The following is a 25,362-nucleotide window of genomic DNA, read 5'->3' on the forward strand; positions in this document are numbered from 1 at the left end:
GAAGCAAGCATGGGCCAGCAGTGGCTTCCCCCCTTTGGGGGGCCTGGCTGCGTGACGACAGCCAGAGCAAGACGGGGCCCTCTCCTGCCCGCCTTCCCCCAGGGAGCCTTTGCAGTACGGACGATGACCCTTACAAGGGTGTTGCTGAAGGGCCCAGGCCAAGCAGGCTTCAGGTCTGCTGTGGACTCTGCCAGCAGGCTCCATGAGAGGGGGCTCTACGCCTCTTCTGTCCTTGGGGTGGGGAATGGAGGGGAAAAGCATTTCTCTCGGCTTTAAAAGGGGCCCTCACCAGAGAGACCTCAGCAAGCCCAGGTGCTAGCAGCCCCCTCTCCCCTCGTTGTTCCCTTGACCACAGAAAAAGAGGAGACAGGGCCCAGCAGCAGGTGCCTCATTTATTCCATGTATTCTGGCGAGGAGGAGCAACTTCCAACCCAAGCCCAGCAGGAGCCACGAATCCTCAGCAGGAGCTGATTTCCTGGAGGCCTCTTTTGCTTCTATCCAGTGACTGCAACGTCATCACCTTCTGGCTCGGCTCATGGAAGAGCCAGGAGCCCTGCCCTGGGAAGCAGCGGCTGAGGCCTCCCCATGGGCACCGTGTCCAGGCTGCTGGAGCTAGGTGGCCCCTCCATTCTGCAGTCCCACAGGCCATCTGGGCCAGCCCCGAGCCCGGCCTCTGAAATGCAGGGTCCGTGAAAGGAGAGTAATAAATATCTGGCCTCCTCCTCCCAATCTCAGTACCAGCAGCCCGTGCCAAGCCACAGCAGTCTAGCATCGCTGGCCGGCCCTGCTCCTGCAGTGTGTGACACAGCAGCACGCTCCAGCCAGTGGTTATCCAAGGCGAAGGCGGAATGTGGCTATTTCCATGGGGTCCAGGTGGATGACTGTGTTGTTGGAGGACGCAGGGGCCAGTGGATACATCAAGGTCAGGGAGGACGGCTGCACCGATGCCAGCTCCAGGCCTTGGAAGAGGCTGCTCAGAGACAGCTGGTGGAGAAGAGGCAGGGGTTAATAAAGGCAGTGCAGGGAGAGGCTCCTGCTTCTGGGAACTCTGACAGGGGAAGCCCCACAACAGAACGGCATTCGTTCCCCAGCACTGCCTGCCTGGCTGCGACCCCTGTCCGCTGCAGCCCACCCTAACCTCCCATTCAGCACCTCCGGAAGCCAGGGACCCTGGAGTCCTGGACGTACCGTGCCCAGGGTGGTGGTGCAATTGAAACCCAGGTTCCTGGCCTCCAGGCCGCAGTCAAAGCCCTTGCGGTGCAGGATCAGAGCCGTCTCCATGGAGGGCAGGGAATCGTCCTGTGGAGAAGCAGGCATGTGTGCCATGAGGAAGATGACAAAGAAACAGAATGAGGCCAGGCTCCAGCCAGCAGCTCCACAGTAGCGGCGCCAATGATGGGCTGGGAGACTAACCTCCCCTTGCAGCATGCGCAGGTTGAGCAGGTGGAAGTCGCAGGGCATGGTGGCCGAGAAGGGCTGGAAGGACCGCAGGGCTGCAGGAAGTGGCTTTTCCTGGGTGACGGGCATCGCCAGCACTTCGGTGTTCAGGTGCATAGAAGTCATGTGGCTGAGCAAAGACGGGAAGCTCACGGGCCGACCGTCCTGGGCCTGCAGCAGCAAGGAGGCATCATTGTCAGAGCAGGCTCCACAGGGAGGGAGGGAGGGAGACAGGGGCCTTGGAGGCCCAGCGGTCCTACGCAGGGCATCTCGCCCCCTAAGCTATGGCCTTAACACAGACACAGGGCAGGGCCCAGCTATGTCACCACCAGCTAGTGCACGAGACGGGGCGGGCTTTACCTCTTGGCCCTCGGCCTGGATGCTGGAATAGACCCAATCTCTAACCACGGAGGCCAGTTTGGAAAAGAAGCCGGAGCTCTGGACGGGCGTGGAAAGGGGTCAAGGAGAACAGCCGTGTTACAAGACAGGAACCGCTCAGGGGCCAACCCAGCCCTGCCTGCCTGCCTCCGCGGTGCAACGGAGGACTGCCAGCTCCAGGGGAAAGGCCCAGCAATGTCCCACAGACAGAGCGAGTGGGCAGGGGCCCCTTTACTCTGCACACACAGAGCCGTGGCGTTTGGCTAGAGTCTCTCTTCCCAGTGTCCAGTGCTGGTCTGCCCTGGGCAGTATTTTGCCCTCCCCAGTGACCAGTACCTCTTTTTCACAGGTGTAATGTATCAACAGTTGCCTTGGGACTAGTGACACTTTGGTCCTTGGAGGACGCCCTCTCTCTCCTGCTTGCTCGGCCCTAGGCACTGACTGCCTGAGAACGGGATGGTGGGGGGGAGGGGGGGCTGCTACGGTATCCTCTCTCAGTCACACTCACTTCCTCCTTCCCTCCTGCACCATCCTGGGTGGGGGTGTCCCTTGCGGTCCCCCATCTTCCCTCTACACGTGTGTCCTCAGGGCTGCTGTCCAGGGTCTGGATTAAACCCATCTTTCTCACTTGCCTTTGCTGAACTCGGGAGATTCAGTGAAAAGCATTTTGGCTTCAGTGTGTTTGACCTGACTGCTCATCAGCCAAGATGGCCTTGAGGGGAGGGGGGAGGAATTGGAAGACACATAAAGCAAGACATGTGGTAAAGCAGGGTGAGAAGGTCACCCCCAAAAGGTCCCTCCCACAGGGCTTGGGAGGGATGAACTTTTATGAAAAGCTGGCATGAAAGGGATGGCATGAAAAACTATCCTGGCTCTAGAGTTAGGCCAGGTACTGCTATGGGTGCCCAGTGCACCAAAGACGTCCCGGGAAGGGCGGGCACCGTCTCGAGGGGAGGATATCCAAGGGAGGATATTCAAGAGACTGGGAGCTTTTCTGCACCATTCTTGGGGAGCAGCAGAAAACCTGTGACAGAGCCCTGATGGGATCTGGCATTCCTAGCCGAAGGCCTTCCTAACATCCCGGCACATTCGCCTCCCTTGGCATGTGCTGCACAGCCCTTTCAGGAATCCTGGATGAGGAAGGAGGAGGGGAGTGCCACGTGACACAGCTTGGTCCCTCCATGGCTAAGTGGTGGCTTCTCATACCGTTTCAGCAGCACTGCGCCGTTCCAGGAGGAGGCGGAAGCGGTGCCAGGTCTGTTTGTTATCCTTCAAGCCCTGTCCAAGGCCTCGATTGTCGTCTTGCATGAGGCGTCGGTCCAGAATCACCTCCAGCTGGCCTGCAGATCGTGGAGAAACGGGGATTATCAGATGATCATCCACATATGCCCTCCAAACAGCTACCCCTCCTGCAATAGTAGGATCCTGCCAGTGCAGAATCAGTATGTGAAGCCCAGGGACCGAGAAATGTCTTCCACCGAGAGACCATATTAACATTGCAGTAATTATGTCTGCACTCTGTCCATGTCCAGGAGCCTGGGTGCAAGAGCAAAAACAGAGGAGACGGATCTCCAAAGCATGCAACACTTCAGTGCCTCATGATGACAGTGGTTCTGGCTGAAGAGGAACAAGAAGTTTGCCAGCTCAGGCCGCAGCTGCACTGTTACAACTAAGAGGTAGAGACTGGGGAAGCTGAAAGCCTAGACGGTATTTCTTCTTTTGGGGTCAGGAGGATTGGGGATGGGGGAGCACAGATTCCCTGGACACAAGGAAGACTCTGTTGGCACAGGCCATGAGACACTCAGGCTTTCCAACTGGACTGTGATCTTGCCCACCTGCTGAGGAACAATGGGAAGAAACCTCAGGCTTTTGGAATGAAGGTACTGAAGGGCTTTAACTATGGCAGGCTTAAGATTTAGCAGCCTATCCCAAATGAACATCAGTTAAGCTTATTAGAGGCCTCATCCTACTGACTGCATTGAGCTGTGCTGCGTAATCGGCTTTGAGCTTGTGAAAGGTGGACTATAAATAAAGTTAATGAATATGTGTTCACAGGGGAGGCGGCCTTTGCTTCACTGCAACAGCTTCCAAACCTTCCCTGTGTACCCCAGGCCTTGAGGCTCACCCCAGTCCCCAGGAGCTTCTTTGGGGTTCAGCCCCAAGCCCTATAACAAAGCCACAAAAGGAAAGGGAGTGCCAGCCCCCCTTCTTGTGGATGCCCGCCACTCACCACTGCTGAGGCTGGAGGCCCCCAATGCTTGAGCGGTGTGCAGGGTCAGGCGGCTCTGGCTGTCCTGGATGTAGGCCATGACTGGCATGGGATAGAAGTTAGCCTGCAGCGGCAGCTTCTTCAGGTACTGCCGGGGCTGAATCTGCCATGAAAGGATACAAAGCCATTCGACCGTAGCTGAGTGCAGGAAGGGGCCTTGTGTACTCCCCCCCCCCCCGAGCCCCAGCAACAACTTACCTGGAAGCCATTCAGGTCTGTGAAGAAAGCACCCTTGCTCTCAATGTCGGTGCTGAAACGCAGCGCCAGCTCCTTGTTGACTTGGTCACGGATGTCCACCAGGCAGGAGACCTCCAGGGACAGTCCCTCTACCCCTGGGGCCAAGGAGGGTGGCAGCGGTAAGGAGACAGGTCTCCATTCCTCTCCCTCCATGCCACTGCACTCAACACTCCCACCCGCAGTGCTGCCCCCCAGCCCCCACCTGGCACGTTGTAGAGGCGCACCACTGTCTGGATGTTTTGGTAGTAGACAGCCACCTCGGAGAAGAAGGGCCCCTCCGTCACCCGAACCACTGGGGAGTCCTTGGGGATGTAGGGCTGCAAGGAAGAGGGATGAGGGCAGGTGGGTGTAGCAACACAGCCCTCTCTTTCTCAGCCTGCTCAAGGGGACACACAACACTCTCTAGAAATGGCTGCACAAATACACAATGAACGTGCCCCTTCACAAACAAGCAAAAAAAAAGTTTTAAAACAACAGCTACAATTTTGGCTTACAACCAAATTGAACAAGGAGCAATCTGTACTCAAAAGCCTCATTAGAACAACCAAACTCTTTCAGATGATCCTACGAGGGAGAAATGGAAATTCTTTCCCAAGCAGGGCATTTTTCTGAACTGGATGTTCAAGACTACTGCAGCCCCATACAGACCTTGGCTTCTCCGTCTGGTAGGAAGAGGTAGGCCCCGCTTTTGTCCTTGGTGCTCCGGGTCCCATAGATGAGGAAATGGCTCTGAAGCCTCCGCTCTTGCTCCTCCCCAACACGATGCACGCTCTGCCAGGAAGCAGGGAAAGCGCCAGTCAGCAGGAGCCCCTCCCCCAGCCCTCACTTGCCCTTCAGGCACCTCCCCTCCCACCTCGCTGGGCGTTCACCATCCAGCCCCGCTTCGGGCAAACATACTTTGAGCAAACCGCTGGTCCCCGAGAAGCAGGCCTGCATCTGCCGGTTCTCCAGACAGAAGTCCTCTGTGGCAGCGGGGATAATGCGCACCGGGAAGGCCTCATGCTTGTGCACGGGGAGGTCACGGCCATGCAGGAAGAGACGCACGGAGGACCTGAGAGTATTGTGGCTGTCAAAAGACTTGCTCACTTGCAGGACTGTGAGACCCAGCGGCTGCAGTCGGATCATGACGGACACCTGTCAAATCAGAGTGCAGACATGGGCAGCCACGGGCAGGGTGCCCACAGGCCCTACTCACTGGACGAGCTGCCTGTGTCAGTCGGCAGGTCCGAGAGGAACACCCCCCACTGCCCCCCTCACACGCACCTGGTAGACCTCGGGGGCCATGTCTGTGGCAGACGTCCAGCAGGCACTGAGCTGCACAGCCAACGGTTGCCCCTCTTCACTGGCGACACGGACGCGAGGCGTGTTCACCAGGAGGAAAACGACACTCAGGCGCTCCTGCTCCAGGGGGTTAAACACAATCACAAACCTGCAAGTGGGTTGTGCAGTCGGTTAGAAGAGTGCGTGGCTTGAAGGCCGGGGGGCCCTGTCAACGCCCAACACGCTGCCCCCCACCCAGTGGAATGAAACCTCCTGCTCGCAGTGCAGTCTTTCTGTCCCCACCGCCCACCGGGCCCCAACCAGCAGGTCCCTCTGGGGAGGACATCAGAGCCCTAGTCAGGAGAAGCATCTTCGGGGGGAGGTCTAGACCCCCACCCACCCACCCAACCACATTCCCCCAACAGGCGCTTGTTACCTGGGTGCTGCATCGAGCTTTATGACCGTTTTCTCCGGTAAGGAATCCTGGTTGAGGCGCGTCTCATCCTGGCAAACAAAAGGAGACTCAGCTACCGCAAGGCCCACCTTTGGCCAAGATCCAGCCCCGGGGGGGAGGGGAGGGGGGCACCCTGCTGCGGCTCACTGGGCCGAGGAAGGGCGTGGCCAGGTCATAGTGGTAGGCCTCCTTGTCAGCCAGGACCAGGTAGTGCGCGGCGTTGATGACGACCTGCTTGAGGTTTGTGAGGGAGTGGAGCAGCCTGCGGAGAGGAGGGAGGGAATTATTATTATTATTATTATTATTATTATATTAGATTTATATCCCGCCATTCCCTTGCAGCTCGTGGCACAATGAACGAGATGCAGGCCTGGGGCCAAACCCGCCCCCCAGGCCATGCCAGGAACTCACCTAACGCCATAGTCCACCACTACGGCCTCCTTGGCAGTGCCAGTGATGGCATCGTGATGCTGGAAGAGGCCCAAGTTGCGCCGGGCATCAGTCAGCAGGGCATAGTCTGACAGCGGGTACTTGCTGTCCATGCCGGCATGGCGGGCGTGGCTCACAGCCAGGCTATACAAGATCTCGGCACTCCTGCCTCAAAGAAAAAAACTCCGTTGGCCTCGGCTACACCCCAGAAACGCCTTGGATTCAGCCAGCGGCCCCGGTCTCCACACCACTCTGGCCCAGCCCCTCACCTGAGGTGGGCCTCCAGCACACGGCCCAGGCTCTTATAGAAGGGCCGGGAGGTGTAGTACCCAGTCCAGTAGTGGTCCTCTCGGTCCGCGTAGGAGAAGAAATCCCCACTGAGCACAGGGAAGCTGGGCGGGCGCATGCCAGGGACGATGCCCACCCGCTTGTAAAGGGCATCAAAGTAATCTGAAAGCGTCCCAAACTGGGCCTGAGAGAGAGAGAGAGCAGAACAGCAAGCAGAGTCTCAGGAAGATCCACAAGAAAGAGGCAGGGCCCAGGACTACTTGGGAGGAGGGGGGGAGAGGAAGAGGAGGGAACGCCGGAGGAGCAGCTGCGGCAGTCCCCCTGCCCCCCACCCCCAAGTTCCCGAGGGAACCAAACCCTGGCCTGCCTGAGAGCTGCGGGGGGCAGTGCAGCAGCTCAAGGCAAGGCCGGCTGGGCTGGGTGGGCTGCCAGGGGTTCCCAGCTGCCCTTCATCCAGGGCTTCTGTCCACAGGCTCTCCAGGCACACCTGCACGTGAAGGTCCGGATGGGCGTTGAGGTAGTCAAAGAGGCGCTGATAGTTCAGGAACTGGGCATCCCACTCCTGGGGCTTGTCGTAGCGGAAGTCGTCCCCAAGTGGCACCAGGAGGACTTTGCTGCGGTAGAGTTTGGACTTCTTCCGGTACTGGTCCAGCAGCAGAAGCGCCCTGGCGGGGCAGGAGGGCCCAGGGGAGTCAGCAATGAGAGCGGGTGGCCGCAACCAGAGTGGCCAGATGGGATTCTGGGAGACCCAGGTCCAAAGGCCCACTCAGCCACAGAAGCTACATTCTCAGCCTAGGCTTCCTCACAGGACAAAACTGCTGAGTATAGATCTCTAATGACTCTCAGCAGCACTCTCAGTAATGCCAGGAAGTCGGGAGAAGGGCAATGTGGTGTGCCCAGGGGTGGGTGGGGCTGTGTGTCTGGGAGCCTGGCCACCCCAGAGCCCAGTGCAGAGCGGAGGAACGCTGCCCTGATGCAGCAGAAGAGGGTGGTGCTGCTGCTGGGCACTCACCTCTCAGCCACGTTGGCACTGGTGATAGCCTTGGGTGGCACTTTCCAGGGGCAGTTGATGCGGCCCCCCGGCAGGCGCTTGAAGTCAAACTGGCAGCAGATCTTGGGGTCAGGCCCGCATGTGTGGGGCACATCATAGCTGTAGAAGGGCATCATGTGGCAGAGGATGTCTGTGCTGGAGTCTGCGGCTGAAGGAGGCGGCTGGAATCACACTGTGCTCCGGAAGACCTTAAAGGCCCCCTTTGCCCACAGGAGGCACCCACCCACCAGCCTCTCCGGCACCCAGCCCAGCAGGCAGGGCAGGAGCACTTGTGGGACAGCTCGTTCCCTGCAGCTCAACCTGACCTTTTGGCCCCTGAGTCAACTCCGCCAGAGGCAGCTCTCGATCTGACTGCAGAGCCAGCCTGGAAGGGAGCTGCGTGAACTGCCTCCTCCCCTGCCTCACCCCAGCTTTGCCGCCACATGAACTCCAGGTTCTGCGTTGCCGCAAAGTGCTTCTTGATGGCATAGTGGACGCGCTGGATGAGCATGCTGGTCAGGTTAGCCCGGCGCAGCAGATACGGCATTGTGGAGCTGTGCCCAAAAGGATCCACGGCCCATCCGGAGCGCGGCATCACCCCTGAGCAGCAACGAGAAAAGGCATGAGTGCCTGTGGGGAGGCCTGTGGCGCCCCACAGGCACAGCAGCACAGCCCCATGAGACATTGCTCAAGCCTCCAAGCGGACGCCTGGCCTAGGCAGCTCTGAGCAGCTGCATCTCTGCCTGCCAAAGGTCTCCCTGACACAGCCTGTGGGACCCGATGGCCCCTGAGCTCCCAGATGACCTTGTGCTGCAACCTGATCAGAGTGGAGGCAAAGTACAAAACGCCAGCCAATTTCCCAGCAGGGCTCATCTGTCACTCTAAGTGCTCAGTCTATTCAGCACCTTCTGAAGACCAGGCTGCAAATGTCAGGCGTTTTTGGTTCTCAAAACCTGCAGCGCCGGAAGGCAGCCAGTTCACTGCTGCGTCTTTGCAGGCTGCTGACACAGAAGTTACAGGGCAGGATGGAAGAATGCAGTGCCAGTTCCCCCCATCACCCTACTGTCAGCCACAAACAACCCTGCAGGTGGGGGACTGCTTCCAAGCTGTACTTGTGGGGTTTGCCAAAAGGCTGGCTCCCAGTCCCAGTGGCTTCCGGTGGGTGCAAGAAGCACTGAGCGCCAGGCTTCCCTCCCGGAGGAAGCCACCAGGCTTGGTCAGTGGGGTCATGGCTCCTCCGTCTCCCCAGAATGACGACCAGGATGCTCTCTCTGGAAGACCAAGTGGAGGGAATCTTCCACTGGGCCTGTCTATCAGGGAACCCGAGAACCCGCGTTCTTCCTCCGTGTCCTCTCCACATCTGTCCTTGTCACTTCTTGGATGACTGGCTCCCCCGCCCCCTCCCATTGGGAACAAAGATCTCCCTCTGGGGGAACAGAAGATGCCTAGGCTGTACCCATGTGATGGCTGCCTGAGGGTGGATTCCAGCACGGCCTGTCCTTTCTGGCCACATGCCTTCTCCATTTTGCCCCAATAACAACCTTGTGAGGTATGCTAGGCTGAGAGAACCTGACCAGCTGAAAGGCCCCCCAGCAAGCTCTGTGGCAGTGGGGATTTGAACCTGGAGCCTTCCCAATCCTGGCCTGACACTCTATCGCCTACGCCATGCTGCAGAGTTCTGTGTTCAAGTCTCCAGCTGCCATGCTCACTGTGGTCCCTTGGCCAGCATTGTGCCTCCAGTCGGTTTAAGCCCTGCAGACTACCGGGCATCTGCTGGGAGGGCGCTGCCATCTTGTTGCCGGACCTCAGTGCTGCTACCCCACCCTGAGCTGTGGTCAGCAATGCCACCCAATACCTCCATGCCCGCTTTGTCCAGCTATGGCAGCACTCACCAATGTTCTTCTCCAGCCACTGGTGCCCCTCAATGAGCTGGTCGATCATGGCAAAGTAGTGGGAATTGGCTTCATCGGGCATCACCCAGCCTCCGGTTGCCATCTCCAGCTGCCCATTGCCCACCAGCCTGTGAGCAGAGCAGGAGCCAGAGCTAGGACCAGGCTCAGCACTCAGCCACTCTTGCTTCAGCAGGGCTCACTGGGCAAACCTAAAACCTGCCTGGGACAGGCCTTCCAGGTCTCAGGCAAAAGCATTCCCATGGATGTCGCTGCAAAGCCCACTTTGGGCACTTGGGTATACCCCCTGGGCACGCAGGCACCCCACAGGAAGGATGCTCTGTCCAAAAACACTGCCGCTGCCCCCCCCAATCACCCTCCTCCAGCCCTTCACCTGCGGACAGCTGCCCGCTTCTGGGCACTGATGTTGTCCCACCACTTGGAGAAGAAGGAGATTTCGGACCAGATGAAGCGCCGCCGCGGGTCCTCCTGCAGCTTCACCACCATGCAGTTCAAGATGTGCTGTGTCTGGTCAAAGTAGTACTTGTCAAAGGTCTTGATCCAGCCTGTGGGGTCAACAAAGGGTCGTTACAGCAGATGCCCCCCTCCACAGCCACGAGCACCAGGAATGGGCGGCCATCTCCATCTCTGTCGCTGGACCTGGTGGTCTTGGCCACTGGAGGGAGGGGACCCTGAGTTTCCACCCCCAGGCCGGCACAGTTTGCTCCTCAGCTGCAGGGAATGGGGGGAGGCGGACAGGGCCGCAGGGCAACCACCCGCTTACCTGGGTCATTGTGGGAATGTGGCACCACAAAGACCTGAAGTGGCTCTGTGTCCCATTCGTGGGGCTCATACGTTATGTCAAAGCCTTGCTTCCACACCCCACCATCTTGGTTGTCGTACGGGAGCAACGCAGAAACAGCCAGCATCTGGGGGAAGAAGGAATGGACAGGCTCACTAGGACCAGGCCCCCCTGCCCTCTGCCCAAGACGCCGGCTGCCTCCCTGACCCAGTGAACACTGGCCACCATCCTCTCAGAAGCCGCTCCCCCCCCCCCTCCAGTCTTTGGCCAGAGGACATGCCTCACCCTCCCGCATTCACAGCTGGGTGGGACAGGAGCCCTGGCCTCCTCTCCCTCCCCGGCCCCCATCTCACCTGCAGATCTGTCTGGGGGGGCTTGCTGCCCAGGGAAAACTGGCAGTCCTGGGAGGAGACAGAGTAGAAGTTGGGGCGGCTCTCTGGGGGCAGCATCCAGGAGCCGTTGGGCATGTGGAAGGGCAGGAGGACAGGCTGCCCCTCGGCGTTGGCCGTGAGCTCCAGCACAGAGTCCTTGATGTGGACAATGATTTCGTGGTTCTCTTCCAACAGCTGCTCCAGCTGCTCGATCCGGTTCTGCAGCACGGAAATTTGGCTCTGGGGAGAGATGAGTAAGCCCATGGAAGGAAAGGGATGGGGTGGCCGGGCAAGGCCAAGCTATGTGAGGAAGGCCTCTTGTCCTTCCGGCTCCTGAATCATAGGAGGGGAGGGAGGGGCAGGCCTGGCCACAGCCACATACCTAAGAGGACCCAGCAGCCACCTTACGGGCCCCAACCTTGGCCTGGAAACCAACCTCTGCGGCCCTCTGAAACCCCCGGCCTGAGGCGTCCCGTGCCGTCCACTCACCCGAGGAAAATTGCCCCCGTTGTGGTGCCGTGTGGGGTCATGCTGAACACGGTCCAGCATCAAGTAGAGTGAGAAGACGGCCACGCAGAAGATGGCCGCCCCACAGACCGTGACCTGCTTCTTCAGCTTCATTGTGGGGGCACCCAAGGCAGCATCTGCAACATGGCCCAGAAGATGACAGGTGCCATGTTCGCACATGCCCACTCTCTGCAGGGCTACCTGTCAGGGCACAGCCAAGCCCACCACCCCTCACCCGGGGAGGAGGAGGGGGGGGGGGTGGCACTCTCTGGCCGGGGGGGGGGGGGAGGCTGGGGGCGCCGCCTGGGCTCAAGGCCGGGGGGGGGGGAGGGAGGACTGGGGACCCCTGCCTCCGACCAAGGCCCCCAAGGGCCGGCCTCGGCGCAAGGGGGGGGGGCGTGCTCAGGAGGCCCAGCCTCGGACCCGCCGGGCTGGTCTGGGTGCTGCCTGCTTGGCCCCCGAGCCCGACGCGCTCACCTCGGCCGTCTCCGCCGCGGGAGGGAGGAGCCGCCGCCAGGTCCCGCCGCCGAGGCGGCCTCTGAGCATGCACAGAGGGCGGCGCCCCCTCCCCTTCGGGCCCGGGGCTCGCGCTGGTCGCCGCAGGGGGCGCTTCCCTCCCGGGCGCCGGCGAAAAGGGGCGGGGCTCCTGGGACACCCCCCCCCCCCAACGGCTATTGGACGGGAAGACGTTGGCAGGGGGGCGTCTTGCCTTCCGTCCCGGGCTCCGAGCCAATCCTCGCGATTCATGCAGATCCCGGCGTTTCCCGGCCAATCAGAGCCCGGGGCGGGGCCTCGGCGGAAATGCCTTCCCCTCGGCCGCGCTTCCGGTGGGCTCCCCTCCTGTGGGCAGGGCCTCTGCCTCAGGTGCTCCTTAAGGGCGGGGCCAAGAGGACCCGGGAAGGGCGCCCTCAAACCGCACCTGTTGTTTGCGCACGCAGAATGGTGGGCCCCGCCCTCCTGCGGCTGGCTCGTGCCCCGTGGTGTGCGGGGGAGCACGTGAGGAACCTGGCCTCAGCCGTGGGCAACTTGTTCCACCGGGCAGGAGCCAAGGCTGAGAAGGCCCTGACTGGTCCAGGCCGGCCAGAGCTCTCTGCAGGCCGGAATCGCCAGGAGGCTGGGATTTGCGTTGCACAGTGCTCTTCAAGGAGCATACCGGGAAGGTATGCCCCTCAGGTATGCATGGCCCAGGCGACGTAAGGCCTTAAATGTTGCTAAAATTGGGTTAAGGCAGTTGGGAAAACCTGTGAATACCAGCAGATTAGCATACAGCACCCTCAAATAATTTACAAACAGATACGAGAACTGAATCACATTTGCATGTGTGTAGTGAGATAAGAAAGCAGTATCTCTGTTAAGCCCTGGGAGTTGTAATAGCTTGTCACTCAGCAGTCTCCCATTGCAATCTGTTTCTAATTCCTTTGCCATGAAACAGGTACTTTGAATGCCCTGGGAGGCTGAAAGTTTCTCCTGCAGGTTTCTCAATCTTGTGATTCTTGGATGTCAGATTTGTGCCCATTTATTTTGTGCCATAGGGTTTGACCTGTTCACTTTATGCAGAGAACTGAAGGACATTGTTGGCATTTAATTACATATGCAATGTTAGAAGGTGAGCAGAAGATAGGTCTTTAAGGTTTTTATACCAACTCAGGTTCACTCAGTTGCTCATCTTCTGGGCAGGTAAATGGTCTTCTAAAAAAGGTGAGAGAGGTGACAGAAGTGATATTTCACTCTTACACTTGGCATGCTTAGACTGAACTAGGACCCAAGTAGGAAAGAAGTATGATTCATGCAGTTGTGGCTATGGCATGCACATGTCTTTGAAAGGCTTTCAGACTTGTCAGTGATATTACTGTTGTTCCTGTGTTGGCAGGGGGTTGAACTAGATGACCCTGGTGGTCCTTTCCAGATTAAAAAAAACAAAACACAAATAGTATCCGCATTTGAGATATTTAGAAAGGAACAATCTTTATTACAGCTTCAGAAAACCTGACCCCACAGCTTGAGAGAGAATGGCTTTGACACTTCTAGGAAACAGCTGACAGATCTGGAAATCAGTCTTACTGGGGCATGGGACAAAAGGCACAGCACAAGTGGTTAAGGCAAGGAGGCCCAAGGCCAGCAGCCAGGGTGAGGGGCTCGGGGCTGGTATCCTCATGGCAGCCTCTTCTGAAGGGCCACCAGTTCCTGGAGGAGAGCGCTAAACGTTGGTCTGCCTGTGGGATGGTATTCCCAGCACCTCAGCATGAGTTTGTATACCTCCTCTGGGCATTGATTGGGGGCACTCATCCGCATTCCTACAGGAGAAGGAACAACTAGATCACAGGATCAGGATGAAACCTGAGTCTGGGTCCCCATCAATACCAACACAATCCTTAAAATCTGCCAGGACCCTAAACTCGGGCTAAGTGTTAGGGAAATGTTTAACCCTTTACCCACTAGGCCATAGCTGATTGAAGGGAAACAGGGCCATCACTGTAGGCTCTGCCCAAGTAAAGGCCCCTGCCTGCCTTTGGTGCTTACCCTTCTCAACAGACTCACGGGCCTGCTGGTTGCTCATGCTGGAGTATGGTGTAGCACCCAGACTGAAGGCTTCCCAAAGCAGGATCCCAAAGCTCCACACATCACTGTCTGAGGAGTACCGGCCTAGTGGGGGAGAGACCAGAAAGGTGTGACCCTGGCTGGAAGATGGCTAGGCCACACAATATTCACCTGGGCCCACAGGTGGGAAAGGGCCATGGGGAGACATACAGCTGAGCTAAGGTGTTTGGCCCTTGAGTGGCCCTAAGCTGCTCCCTGCCCCCCTGCCTGTCCTGCTGCATAACATGTTGTGGGTTTACCATAATTTAGAGCTTCTGGTGCCGTCCATTTCACAGGGATCTGCTTCATGCCACCTGTGGAGGAGTAAATGCCATCTTCTTCCTGCCGGGACATCCCAAAGTCACTGATCTTCAGAGTGTTGCTCTCCGTCACCAGACAGTTCCGTGCTGCCAGGTCCCTAGGATGAATCGGAGACCTCAGTGGGATGTGGATGCTGAGGGGAGATGTACATAAACTGTATGGCGGTAAGAAACACCTGGATCTCAGCTCCTGGTTGGAAAACATCGCTGGTCCAGGAGTAAACCCTGTTTACTACACCATATTGTCCATCTGGTAATTTAATTCACTCTGTGTAAATGGATACAGGTTTGCTATAAATTAATTATTTTTCCCTTCTGGAAGTTCACAGAAGAATAGCTTTGCCCTTCCCCCCTGGAACAAGTCTCTTAGCAATCTGCTCAGGGGCGTTCAGAGCACCTCACATCCCCCGCTCCAACCTTGCATGGGCAGAGCCCTGTCTGGTCAGCAGCTCGAGTGATGGGTCATTTGCAGAGCTTGCTGAGCCAAATATGGCGGCATGGCACAAAATGGATGGCCTCAAGAAGAGGCCTGGACAGAAATTGCCACGTGTGGCCACTAACAAGGGGACCCCACAAGGCTGATGATGGGGGGGGGCAGGGGGGCTCACCGGTGGATGCAGCCCTTGCTGGCCAGATACTCCATCCCTGCCGCAGCGTTCTGCATCATCCGGAGCAGCTCCTTCGCTTTCAGCCGGGCCCCCTCATGCCGCAGGAAGCTGAGGAAGTCCCCCCCTGTGGAGGAGGCTGAGAGGGTGAGCGTCATCTTGGCAGAGCACCCCCGCCTAGTTATAAAAATATCTAAAGTATTGGGTATTAATATCACTAAAGAAATATCACTCTCTGGCTCCAGACTACTTTAGAAACTTTGCAAGAAGCAACCTGGAGCTAATTGAGATTCTTCTACATTTAAAAACAATTCTGGTTTGTTTCTGTTTTTCAAAAACTATTTCTTCATGTTCTTCCATACAGTACTAGCAAACAGACTTTTTACTGCCTATATTTATGCCTGTAATATGTTTGTGCTATGCCAAGGCAAAGACTAAACCTGACATCCTTGACTTGTTCCTCTTTAGACCAGATTATTTATGTTTAATTTAGGATAAGAAATACACAGTTCCCCAAAGCACAACTATTTTATCAGATATAACCCTGACATGACTGGCACAGCTCCATCTATGGGTCACGAAGATGCCACTGGTGCCACAAGTCAGGATCCTGTGGCTATTCCCAGTTGGGAAATAAGTGCCACAAAGTGAGCACACGGGAATCCTCTGCAATTGGATCAGAGTGAGATTGCTGCCCCTGTGACTGTCAGCCACTGATGTGACCAGCCGTCCCCTGTTGATACAGCTCACTTGCAAAGCACCAAAGACAGGGACAGGAGAAAGGCCAAACCCCTTACTTCCAAGGAAGCCAGTGGTGAGCATGACAGGTGCCCTGGGGATGACATGCCCCATGAAGTTCCACAAACGTGAGTTTGAAGCCCTGCCTGCAGCTGAGCTCTTTCAGGAAGGTGAGGAAATGTGCTCAATCCACCACTCTGTCCACATGGCCATTCAGTACAGGCTACAACTCTGGCCAAAGGTTGGAGACTGGACAGGGTGGGATTGAAGAGCATCAGGAGGCCCCAAGAATGGAACATGAGCAAATGCTGCTGCACCCTCCCCAAAGGCAACCCCACCCCCCACAGCTCTGAAGATAAACAGAAGAGACAGGTTCAGTCTCCAGGACGTGGGATGACAGCCAGAAGGGAACCCTCTCGCCTTGCCCACCGGCAGACAACAACAAAATTGGAGTCAGAGGCAAGGCCAGAACCTGTGACTTCCTCACTCGGGAGAAGCTGCAGCTACCCCAAGGGAGCCAGTGACAACGGAGGCCATTTGGCAGCCCCATTAGCCCCAACACCTCCAAGCTGCCCCGTGCTCTCTAGCATCAAGGAACAAGAATGCAGATCAGTTAATCTTGTAGGAATTCAATAGTATTAACAATATGATAATGGAATAGATTAAGGAACGTTGGAGAAGAAAACCAGCTTTGCCCAGGGTTATATAATTTGATACAAAACTCTTTAGCCTTCAAACAAGAACAGTTGCTGTGGTTTTCATAGGCATGATTCAACAAGCTGCTGGGGCAGAGTGAACTAATGAAGTGGCCTTCACCGCTGGGCCTTTAAGGGACGTGTCGGCACGAGCAGGCAGGGTGGTCTGCCTGTGTGGCAGCCGCCCTGCCTTTGGGGGAGGGTGGGAGCCCTCCCCTTGCCATCTCAGCTGCACTGCTGTGGCATCTCTTGGCTGCAACCATTCTGGTGGTCTCCAGCCCCACGTGTGGCCTCACGGCATGCGTTTCCAGATCCTTGCCAGCCGTTTCAGAATGGAGGCACCGCTGGCTGCTGCCCCCACATCAGAGGGCTGGGCTGCTCGTCCGGCCCTCTGGCAAAAGTGCACAGTTCTCCTTGGACATCTCCAGATTCCTTTCTGCATGGACCAGAGGGTTAATTGATGCCTATTTACTCCATGTTTCCACACCTGTTTCATATATTTGGGAGGAATTTTGAATCAAGGGTGTCAAAGCAACAGAGGGGCTGGACTCACCCTGAACCAGCTCCATGACGATGTAGATGGGGTGTTTCTGGGTGCAGACTCCAATGAGTCGGACAATATTTGGGTGATCGTATTGCTTCAGGATCCTGCAGGGAGAGCAGCAAGTGGAAACAGGGCAGGGGTGAGCTGCCGAATGAGGCCTGCAAGAACCAAAACTTCTCTGCTCCACAGAACACTTGATTCCACGCCTCAAGGAAAGACTTGTCTTGGAAATACCTCCTTCCATGAAGCAACAGGACCCCATACCACAGCTTCTGGACCTTCCCCAGGAAATATCCCGATTTCCCAGGCTTCCCTCTAGGATCAGACAACAAGCCCCTTCCTGATGCAGCAGCTGGGGATCTTGTCCCCCTCATACCTGGCCTCCTGCAGGAATCTGGCCTTCAACTCTGGCGGGAGAGTTTCGCGGCAGGTCTTCACAGCCACAGGCATGTTGTCACAAAGCAGCCGCCCACTGAACACCTCCCCAAAGTGTCCCTGCCGAGAGAAGGCTGAGGCTGCCGGCATGATCCCCGATGGCAGGGCACTCCCTTCTTGGTGGCAAACAGGCCCGTCTGCATTGCCAGACCCTTTCTGGCCAGCCCCTTCTCCTGCTCTAGACCTCTCCGGGAGCTGCCAGGCAAGCAGTGTTGTGGGAAGGCCGAGCAGGGTGGCTACAAAAACCAGCTGGTCCAGGGCTGGGTTTCAGTTTAGTGCAGGACAAGGGCTCTGGCTTGATCCACTCACCACTGGAACCCTGTTCACTGCATGGAAGGTGGGCCACATGAAGCTGTTGGCCCTTCTCGTGCCCCCCTCTCTGACAGTCTGAGCAGCAGTGCCCTGCCCTTCTTACCCAATGGATACAGGGACAGCCAAGGTGAAGGCCATTGTGTGCTGTGGCCTCTCCGGGGGATGCTACAGGAGTGAACCCCCTCCCAGGAGCCCAGGACTCCCTGGAGGCAAAGGTCCTCTCTCTCCTTCTCTGCCCTCCTCCCAGGGCCACTCACCTGCCCGATTCGCTCCCCAAGCAGCACCTCCTCATGGTCCAGCACCCACTTGTCCTGAAGTAAGAGCAGCTAGTCAGCTCCGCATTCCCCTCCTCAGCCCTGCCCAGCCCAATGGCAGGAAAGAGCCATACCTTGAGGATGGGCTTGGCCAAGAGGACACCACTCCTCTTTGTGACAGGCTGCTTGGTCTTTCGGAAATGGTCGATGAGCAGCGGGATGGTGGGGAATGCTTCGCCCTCCAAGCGATACTGGTTCTGGTGGCAAAAGCAGCAGAGACAGGGAGGGGCAGCAGCCAGCTTGGCCCACTGACGCCCCTTCCATGGTGCAGATGGCGAGCCCATAGGCCACGGCTCCAGAAGGGGATTCCCTGACGCCTTGGGCGGCGGACGAGGCACTGGGAGGACTGTCCTGCTGAGTATGGCTCAGACAGCCTGTTGCTGTAAGCAGGATCTCACTGGGTGGGTTTCACGTCATGGGAAATGCTTCTGCCGCACCACAAGAGCCCAGATGCCCGATCCTGCACTGCTGCTGCTGCTGCTCTTTGTTTCCAGCAGGACCCCCACCCCCCTCCCCTCCCCTCCCCTCCCCTGGAGTGACGGTTCCTCACCTCCGCTGCCTGGAGGATGAAGTGCCGGGGCTGGCTGTCCCACAGCACGGACAGGACGTACTCCTGCTTGCCTTGGCTCTCCCGCACCAGGAAGTCCCCATCTGCCTGCAGGAGCCGCTGCACTTCCTGGCGGGGGATGGCTCCGTGGTACCAGGCCTGCTGGCTGAGGGGCTTCTGCACCTCTGGAAGGATGGGGGCCACAGGTGGCAGCTGGGGAGCGAAAGAGAGGGGAGGACCGGGCACAAGGCATTGAAACGGCTCCCTTTCCCAGAGAAGACATCGTGACGGCAGGCAGCTCCTCGCCACTTCTCTGCCTTCAGTCAGTCACAAGGGAGGAGTGGGCCTGGTCCACAGAACTGCCACTCAGCACTGCCCTGCCGGGAAGGGATTCTGAATGTCATTGCACTCACTGAGAAACGTGGGCGGAAGATGCCAGAAATGTGGTGCTTCAGGACCTCCAAGGCTGGCCTTCGACCCCCATCACGTTCCTGCTCCTGCTGAGAAGGAGGGGGTGAGATTGCCCAATGGAAGAGGAGCACAGCGGCAGCCAGGCTGAGCCATGCTTGTCAGGGCTCCAGCAGACGCAGGCAGGGTCCCCTTTCCCAGTGAGCACAAGGAAGAAGCAGCCATGTGAGCCCCAAAGCAGGAGGGAGGAGGGAGGCTTACCTGCCCCACCAGGGCCAGAGCCTGGCTGTCCTCCTGCAGGGCTGGGGCGGATGGGGGGTCGCTGGAGCCCAGCTCATTCAGCTTGTGCTGCAGCACTTCCTTCTGGGCCTGGAGCCTGGCCTGGGCACATTGGGCCAGCTGGGCATGGTGCATGGCCTCGTGGAGGGACTGGTGCTTTCCCAGCAAGAGGAGCCTGCGGTGGAGAAAGACAAACCTCTCTGTCCTTTCTGGCCTTCACTGGCACAGCCAAGCCAGGGAGGCAGCCAGCTGTGATGTTGTCTGCAGTCCCATCTCATGGCATTTCAATTCTCCCTTGGCCCGCAGCCCTCACCGGTCCTGCGTGCCGGAGCCTCCGGCACGTTCTTCATTCTGGATTTCGCTCTGCAGGTCCTGGACCCGCTGCTGGAGGTCCTGAGCACTTCTGGCAGCCCCAGCCAGCTCCTCGTCCACTGAGGTGAGACTGCAGGAGACACAGACATGGCTCAAGGGCCCATGGCAGCCCTGGGCAGCCTGCATGGCCAACAGTGAGCTGGGGCCCCCAGGCCTTGGTTCAAGGGTCAGTTATGGGCAGGAAGGCCAGATGAATGAGCCTCGTGGCCAGCCTCTCTCTGGGGCCTCTAAGGCAGCAGACACGTTTTGGGTACAGCCATTCTGACCCATGCAGCAGCATCTGCTTTTCCTCGGGAGGGCCTCTGGCACACCCCCACCTCTGCTGAGAGCCCCGTCCCACACGCACGTGTGCTGCACACTCTCCAGGGTCAGCTCGTTCAGCTGGAGTTCCCCGGCTTGCAGGCCCTCCGTTTCCAAGTCCTCCAGAAGGCTCTTGTCGAAGGCCGGCGCCAGCTGAGGCTCCCCCATACACCTGCAGAGACCAGCCAGAGGCAGAGAGAGAGGTTGCCTGTGGCAGATAAGAAATCAAACAGACAAATAATAAAATAAACAAACCACCCCAGGCTGGAGTCTGAGGCACTGTACACTCAGCAGGCTGTACCTGCACCGGGGTGTGAACCCGCTGTACTCCAGGGTGGGCTGGAGGCGCTCCAGAGCTCTGCCCATGGCTTGGTGCACAGAGACCATCTCCTCTTGCACCAGGCTGGTGATGGTGGCATATTCCTGCAGCGTCTCCTTGCTGTTGGCACAGAAAGGAGCAGTGGGCAGTGGGTCCAGACCACCTCCACCTCACGGCCCCCAACCACAACAGCATTGCTCACGTGAGGTGGGCCATCTCCTGCTGCAGGCCGTGGAGTGACCGGAGCATGCTGGGCAGCATCTGCTGGAAGTGGTGGGCGTGGTGCACCTCTGCTGCCCGGAGTGCCAGGACGTACTGGTTGTGCAGCGAGTAGAGCTTCCACAGGCTCCGCACGTATCGGTCTTTGGCCTTCTCTCGCTCTTTCTCTGCAAGCCCCGCCAGAGCAGAGGATCAGGGCTGCCCAGCAGTGGAAGAAGCAGGGGCACAAGACCCCGTGGCATGCCTGGGCTGGGGCTTGAGGGGAGCACCTGTGGAATCCCCACCAAGGGTGGGAGCCGCGCAGAGGATCTGAGCGTACGCACCTTTGCTGGCTTCCTGGAACCTGCGCTTGGCCTGTGCGCTCTCACGGATGTGGGCCAGGTATTGGGCCTTCAGGCGTTCTGGCTCTTGCTGAGTGGCCTGCAAAAGCCCCCAGGGGGAACGGACACCCACAGCTTTGAACCAGGAGGAGTCCCTCTCAGACAGGTAGGGGCTCGTCTCTGCTGCAGGCTAAGTGCTGTAGCAGCAGCAGCAGCAGCTGTGGGACTCCCACCTGGCAGGACCTTCACGCCGGGGCCCTGCCCTGGACAAGAGGCACGGGCAGGCTTACCCGTGTGAATTCCTGGCTCAGCTGCTGCCACTGCTCACTGTAGGTCCGGCGCAGCTGCTGCTTGTCACGGGTGAGCAGGCCCAGCTTGTGGATGGGCCCTGAGAGCAGGGCCTCTGAGTGCTGCCGCAGGAGCTGGGTCAGGGCCTCCGTCTGGGTCACCAGCGACCACCAGCACTGGGAATGGCAAGGGGGACAGGTTGGGCAGGAGCAGCTCCCTTCCTTGAGGTAGCCTGTCTCCTCCCCCAGTTGGCACAGCCCTGGCTTTCAAGGCAGGCCGGGCCAAGAACGTTTTGGGAGGGGCAGGGTAGCATACGGCGAGGGAGGACCTAGGGGAGAACGGCCCAGAGGGAGAAGGGAAGCACGCAGCAGTGAGGGCAGAGAGGCCAGCTGGCTGGCAGAGGAGCTTTTGCCAAAGCAGAGAGTGAAGCCAGGCCAGGCTGGGCCTTGCAAAGCCTGGGGCCTCATCCTGCTCCTGGACTCGAACCAGGGGCTCCCACCTGGCCAATCTGGCTGGGGCTGGGTTGCCGGCCACTGTCCTGCTTCTCGGCCAAGCTGTACATCTGGTGGAGCTGGGCGGCGTATTCCCGGTCACTCTTGGCGCGCTGGCTCATCCACTTCTTCAGGGCCTCCAGCTGGCGGAGTTCTGCTTCTTGCAGCTGCAGCAGGGCACTGTGGCCCTCGGGGCAGCCGAGCTGCACCCCGAAGCCCGCAGCATGGAGGGGCTGTCCCATAGGTCCTGCTGTGCTTTCTCCCTACAAGCCGGCAGTTGTCAGGGTGCCCTGAGCACAGAGTGTGAGAGATCTTGCCCTGCAGCCCGCCTGTCCACCCACCCTCCCTGACTTGCAGCGGCTTCCCCTTTACATTTCCTGGATGGGCCTGGAGGAGTTCCCCAAGGGTACAAGGAGGAGCAGAGCTCACGCGCAGGGTGGGAGGGGGTGGCCCTCAAGCAGCTAACCCCCTCCCCAGCTGTGAAAGGCTTGTGGACCAGTTGGGCTATCAAGGGTATGGCTTCCCCCTAGAAACATGGCTGGTGGCTGAGCCCAAGACAGGTCATGCGGAGCACGTCCCCTCCTTTTCCCTCCTTCCCTTGGCACGGGGGCTCTGCCGGGCTGCCTGCAGAGAAGAAGGGGCAAAGCAGAAGCGACAAGATTTGCTCCAACTGGATTCAGGTCCAGGAGCATCTTTGGGGGAGGGGGTGCATGAGCTTTCGAGAGTCACAGTGCTGCCAAAGGGAGCCCTGACCCTTGAAAACTCATACCCTGAAAATCTTGTTGGTCCCAAAGGTACTACTGGAAATAAATCTAGCTGTTCTCCTACAGACCAGCCTTGTTCCCCTTTGCGTGGTTTCTCTGCCCCTGCCAGAGCTCCACCCCCACCGCTGAAATGGGGCCTACCTCACCCTGATATGGAAGGGACACCCCCTGGACCAGTGGCTGTACCTGGTGGTGCTGCTCCTGCATGCCCCTGAGCTGTGCTGGCCTCCTTGGCGTGGCTGGGTCTCAAAGAAGGAACAGGAAACCTCGGCAAACCCTGCAGCCGTTGCAAGATCCTTCTTCCGCCGTAGTGTTGCTTCCCTGGCTGAAACTCGTAGATGGGCTGAGCACACACTGGAGCAAAAAGCCATCCCCAGACACTGGAGTTGGAAGCCATTAGGAAACTGCCTTAAAATCCCACCCAGTGTGGCGCAGGCCTGCTCTGCGGAAGGCAGCAAGCCTGTCTGCTCAAGTTCTGTGGCCCCCACTAGAGGTTTGGGCCCTGCCATCCCTCTGGGAGGCATCCTCCATCATGGTCACTGCCTCCTGGGCACAGCTCTCTCTTCCCAAGGCCAAAGACACTGGCACTGGAAACTCAAGAATGGCTGCAGTGCCACGAGCCAGGGGAGGGCCAGCTCACATGGCTGGCAATCCTTGTTTTGCAAGAGCTTGGCAACTCTCCGGTTGAACTGCCCGTTGAGTCTGCTGGAGCTTCAATCCGCTCTGCTCGCCCTTCTGTGCTCCTGCTCTTGAGCGCGAGGGCCTTCTCTGCTTCCTGGGCAAGGGTCAGCCCTCTGTACAACTGCAGCCACCTCTTCTCCCAGAGACCTGCTGTGGGCGGGTGGAGATGCTGAGGCTGAGAGCAAGGAGAGAAGGGACAGAGCTGCCCCAGCCTCCTCATCCCTGAGGAAGGATCTCTTCCCTCCTCTTGGCCACAGATCAGGAATCAAGGAATAGGTAGGTGCCTCGGTCACATCAGTACAGGCAAGTCCTAGAGTTAATATGTTAGAGGAATAAGAAGAGTTGGTTCTTATATGCCGCTTTTCTCTACCCAAAGGAGGCCGAAAGCGGCTTACAGTCGCCTTCCCTTTCCTCTCCCCACAACAGGCACCCTGTGGGGTGGGTGAGGCTGAGAGAGCCCTGATATCACTGCCCGGTCAGAGCAGTTTTATCAGTGCCGTGGCGAGCCCAAGGTCACCCAAGGAGTGCAGAATCTAACCCGGCATGCCAGATTAGAAATCCGCACTCCTAACCACTACACCAAACTGGCTCTCAATTTTATTGTTGTTACCACCTTACCAGAATGATGTTACCTGTTCCATTTTGTTGTTTCATGTAAACTGCCCTGAGCCTTCAGGGAGGGCGGTATATAAATGAAATAAATAACATGAAATAAATAAAATAGAGTGATAGCATTTATTCACACTGACCAGTTTAAAATTTCTCCAAAAATCCCTGCTCATTGAGAGCAAGCCACTTTGCCTGCAGGCCCAAGCAGCCTGTGAGTTCTGCATTCAACTTCGCAAAGCCCAGGCAAAAATGAAGCCCCTTTTTTTCTTTCAGGCCCTACATCTCCAAGTGGGTGGGCTTCGTTTCGACTGGCCAGGCATCCTGAGAGGCAGTGCTCAGCTGTGTTGTATCCTACACACACACACACACACACACACACACTACTGCTTGCCCACCAGCCATGCTGCCGTGAGAGCTGAAACATCTGGCCCTTGTTGCATCTTCCCTCCTCTGTGCTGCTTGGTTTTCGGGGGGGGGGGTCCTTTGCCTTGCCCTGAAACTTGCCTTGAGAGGCAGCTCTTGGCCTGGCTTTACTTCTCTGGTCTCTGAACTCCCCATCCCTCTGTAACACAGAAACACCCCAATGTGAACACACTGGAAGTGAATTCTGAGAAGACAGGAATACTGCCGCTTAGAAAGGCTTGGGCCTTGAAGGACGTGGTACTTCCCACTTTCAGTGAGGTTCAGCTTACCCCTTCTGACTCAGTCAAGAGCCTTGTGGTTACACTGGATTTAGCATTACTAGTGGAGAAACAAGTTCATACAGCAAAAATGCTTCTTTCCCAATGCGGTTTCGCCTGGGGAAAGATAGGCCCCCCTCAGCTGACACAGCTCTGTGCCGTGGGAAGCTCAAAAATAGACTAGTGATAGATAGATAGAAATCTTATTACAGTTTGCACCACACATATAACATAGGGACTAGTGTGATGTACCCTACACTCGTACACTTCCCGCAGCAGCAGCAGCAGCAGCAGCAGCTAAAGAGTGCAAGCACACACAATCCATCCTGCAGTCCCACACTCTACAAGCGTTCTTTCCCACGGAGACCGTTTCCCTAACCTTTCCTTCTTTCCAAGCGTGTGTCCCTTTATTGTTTCCTAATGCATATGCACGCTGAGGTGGCGGGAGATGCAGGAGTCCCCCTTCTGCCCAGTCAATGATGGCCGTCCCTCCCAAGCAGAGCTGGCCCTTCCAAGCCTTCCAGGGAATAAACAGGGATCAGCCCTGCTTAAAACATCTCTGTAAGGAACAATGTCATGCCCTAAATATGCCAAATAATGCGATTTCACATGCTATGTTGGGAAAATGCATGTTGTTGTCACAGCAGCAGAGTCAGTTTAGCTTTGATAAGAAAGTAAATACTGCATTTCAGTGTTTCCCCCAAATTTGCTTTCCCCCCTGAAAAGTACTGGGGGAGTGGGAGAAGTTGCTGGGCTTTCAATCGTAGTCTCTACTTACGTGAAGCAGGCTCCTGAGGGGAGGGTCTTTTTCACATTGATGTACATCTGTCTCTTCAACCATGTTTGGTTAGAATCCCCCCCCCTCCCCTTGCAGTTCTAAATCCCTCCTGTACCAGCAAGGGCCAATAATCTAGCAAGCATGTCCAATAACCAAGTAGTTGCATTGAAAGAAGCAGTGCAGAAACGCCTTCCTTCTCCCATGGAAGGCCTGAATGCCAGCTGGTTCCAGCCTTCAAGTGTAGGCCATCTCCAGCCCCGCTAACCTTTCAGGCACTCCTGGGTAGGTGTTCAACAGGTGTTCATATTCTGAGACACCCCCCCGAGCAGGTGGTGTCGGAAATGTTTCTGGCTTCCCTCAATTAACAACAAGTGCTTTGCGTGGGCATCTGAAAGATCAGTTAAGCTTCATCACCC

General features: G+C 57.6%; 2 protein-coding genes and 1 long non-coding RNA gene across 9 annotated transcripts; 1 reads left to right on the forward strand and 2 right to left on the reverse strand.

Moving 5' to 3' along the window:
- Nucleotides 1-373: 373 nt before the first annotated feature.
- MAN2A2 (mannosidase alpha class 2A member 2) lies at nt 374-12,023 on the reverse strand. 3 transcript variants are annotated; one of them, XM_077318189.1, is made up of 24 exons: nt 11,829-12,021; nt 11,334-11,488; nt 10,827-11,084; nt 10,456-10,600; nt 10,066-10,237; nt 9,675-9,802; nt 8,209-8,382; nt 7,765-7,951; nt 7,240-7,417; nt 6,734-6,936; nt 6,447-6,629; nt 6,183-6,297; nt 6,018-6,085; nt 5,585-5,750; nt 5,219-5,455; nt 4,970-5,092; nt 4,524-4,638; nt 4,283-4,416; nt 4,046-4,187; nt 3,022-3,155; nt 1,798-1,875; nt 1,414-1,608; nt 1,189-1,299; nt 374-984 (listed from the first exon to the last, which is right to left on the reverse strand). In XM_077318189.1, the coding sequence occupies exons 2-24, from the start codon at nt 11,463-11,465 to the stop codon at nt 829-831; spliced, it is 3,534 nt and encodes a 1,177-aa protein (XP_077174304.1). In that variant the 5' UTR covers nt 11,466-11,488; nt 11,829-12,021; the 3' UTR covers nt 374-828. The 3 variants fall into 3 exon arrangements, with proteins under 3 accessions (XP_077174304.1, XP_077174306.1, XP_077174305.1); XM_077318191.1 differs by lacking the exon at nt 8,209-8,382 and having other exon boundaries at nt 11,829-12,023; XM_077318190.1 differs by lacking the exon at nt 1,798-1,875 and having other exon boundaries at nt 11,829-12,019.
- Nucleotides 12,024-12,143: 120 nt separating this feature from the next.
- Nucleotides 12,144-15,306, forward strand: LOC143828039 (uncharacterized). Its single transcript, XR_013227486.1, has 2 exons — nt 12,144-12,524; nt 14,225-15,306. It is a non-coding gene; the product is annotated as an uncharacterized LOC143828039 (long non-coding RNA).
- Nucleotides 13,291-25,327, reverse strand: FES (FES proto-oncogene, tyrosine kinase). Of its 5 annotated transcripts, none has more exons than XM_077318195.1 (19): nt 22,385-25,327; nt 21,443-21,697; nt 20,946-21,119; nt 20,659-20,755; nt 20,319-20,502; nt 20,099-20,236; nt 19,844-19,969; nt 19,439-19,567; nt 19,108-19,300; nt 18,852-18,935; nt 18,442-18,651; nt 17,966-18,088; nt 17,835-17,888; nt 17,207-17,325; nt 16,840-16,934; nt 14,857-14,980; nt 14,189-14,346; nt 13,872-13,994; nt 13,291-13,645 (listed from the first exon to the last, which is right to left on the reverse strand). In XM_077318195.1, the coding sequence occupies exons 1-19, from the start codon at nt 22,403-22,405 to the stop codon at nt 13,503-13,505; spliced, it is 2,550 nt and encodes an 849-aa protein (XP_077174310.1). In that variant the 5' UTR covers nt 22,406-25,327; the 3' UTR covers nt 13,291-13,502. The 5 variants fall into 5 exon arrangements, with proteins under 5 accessions (XP_077174310.1, XP_077174309.1, XP_077174307.1 ...); XM_077318194.1 differs by having other exon boundaries at nt 14,189-14,382; nt 18,852-18,938; XM_077318192.1 differs by having other exon boundaries at nt 14,189-14,382; nt 19,844-20,005.
- Nucleotides 25,328-25,362: the final 35 nt, after the last annotated feature.

Source organism: Paroedura picta, chromosome 18 (genome assembly GCF_049243985.1).
Source record: "Paroedura picta isolate Pp20150507F chromosome 18, Ppicta_v3.0, whole genome shotgun sequence".
Lineage (NCBI taxonomy): Eukaryota > Metazoa > Chordata > Lepidosauria > Squamata > Gekkonidae > Paroedura > Paroedura picta.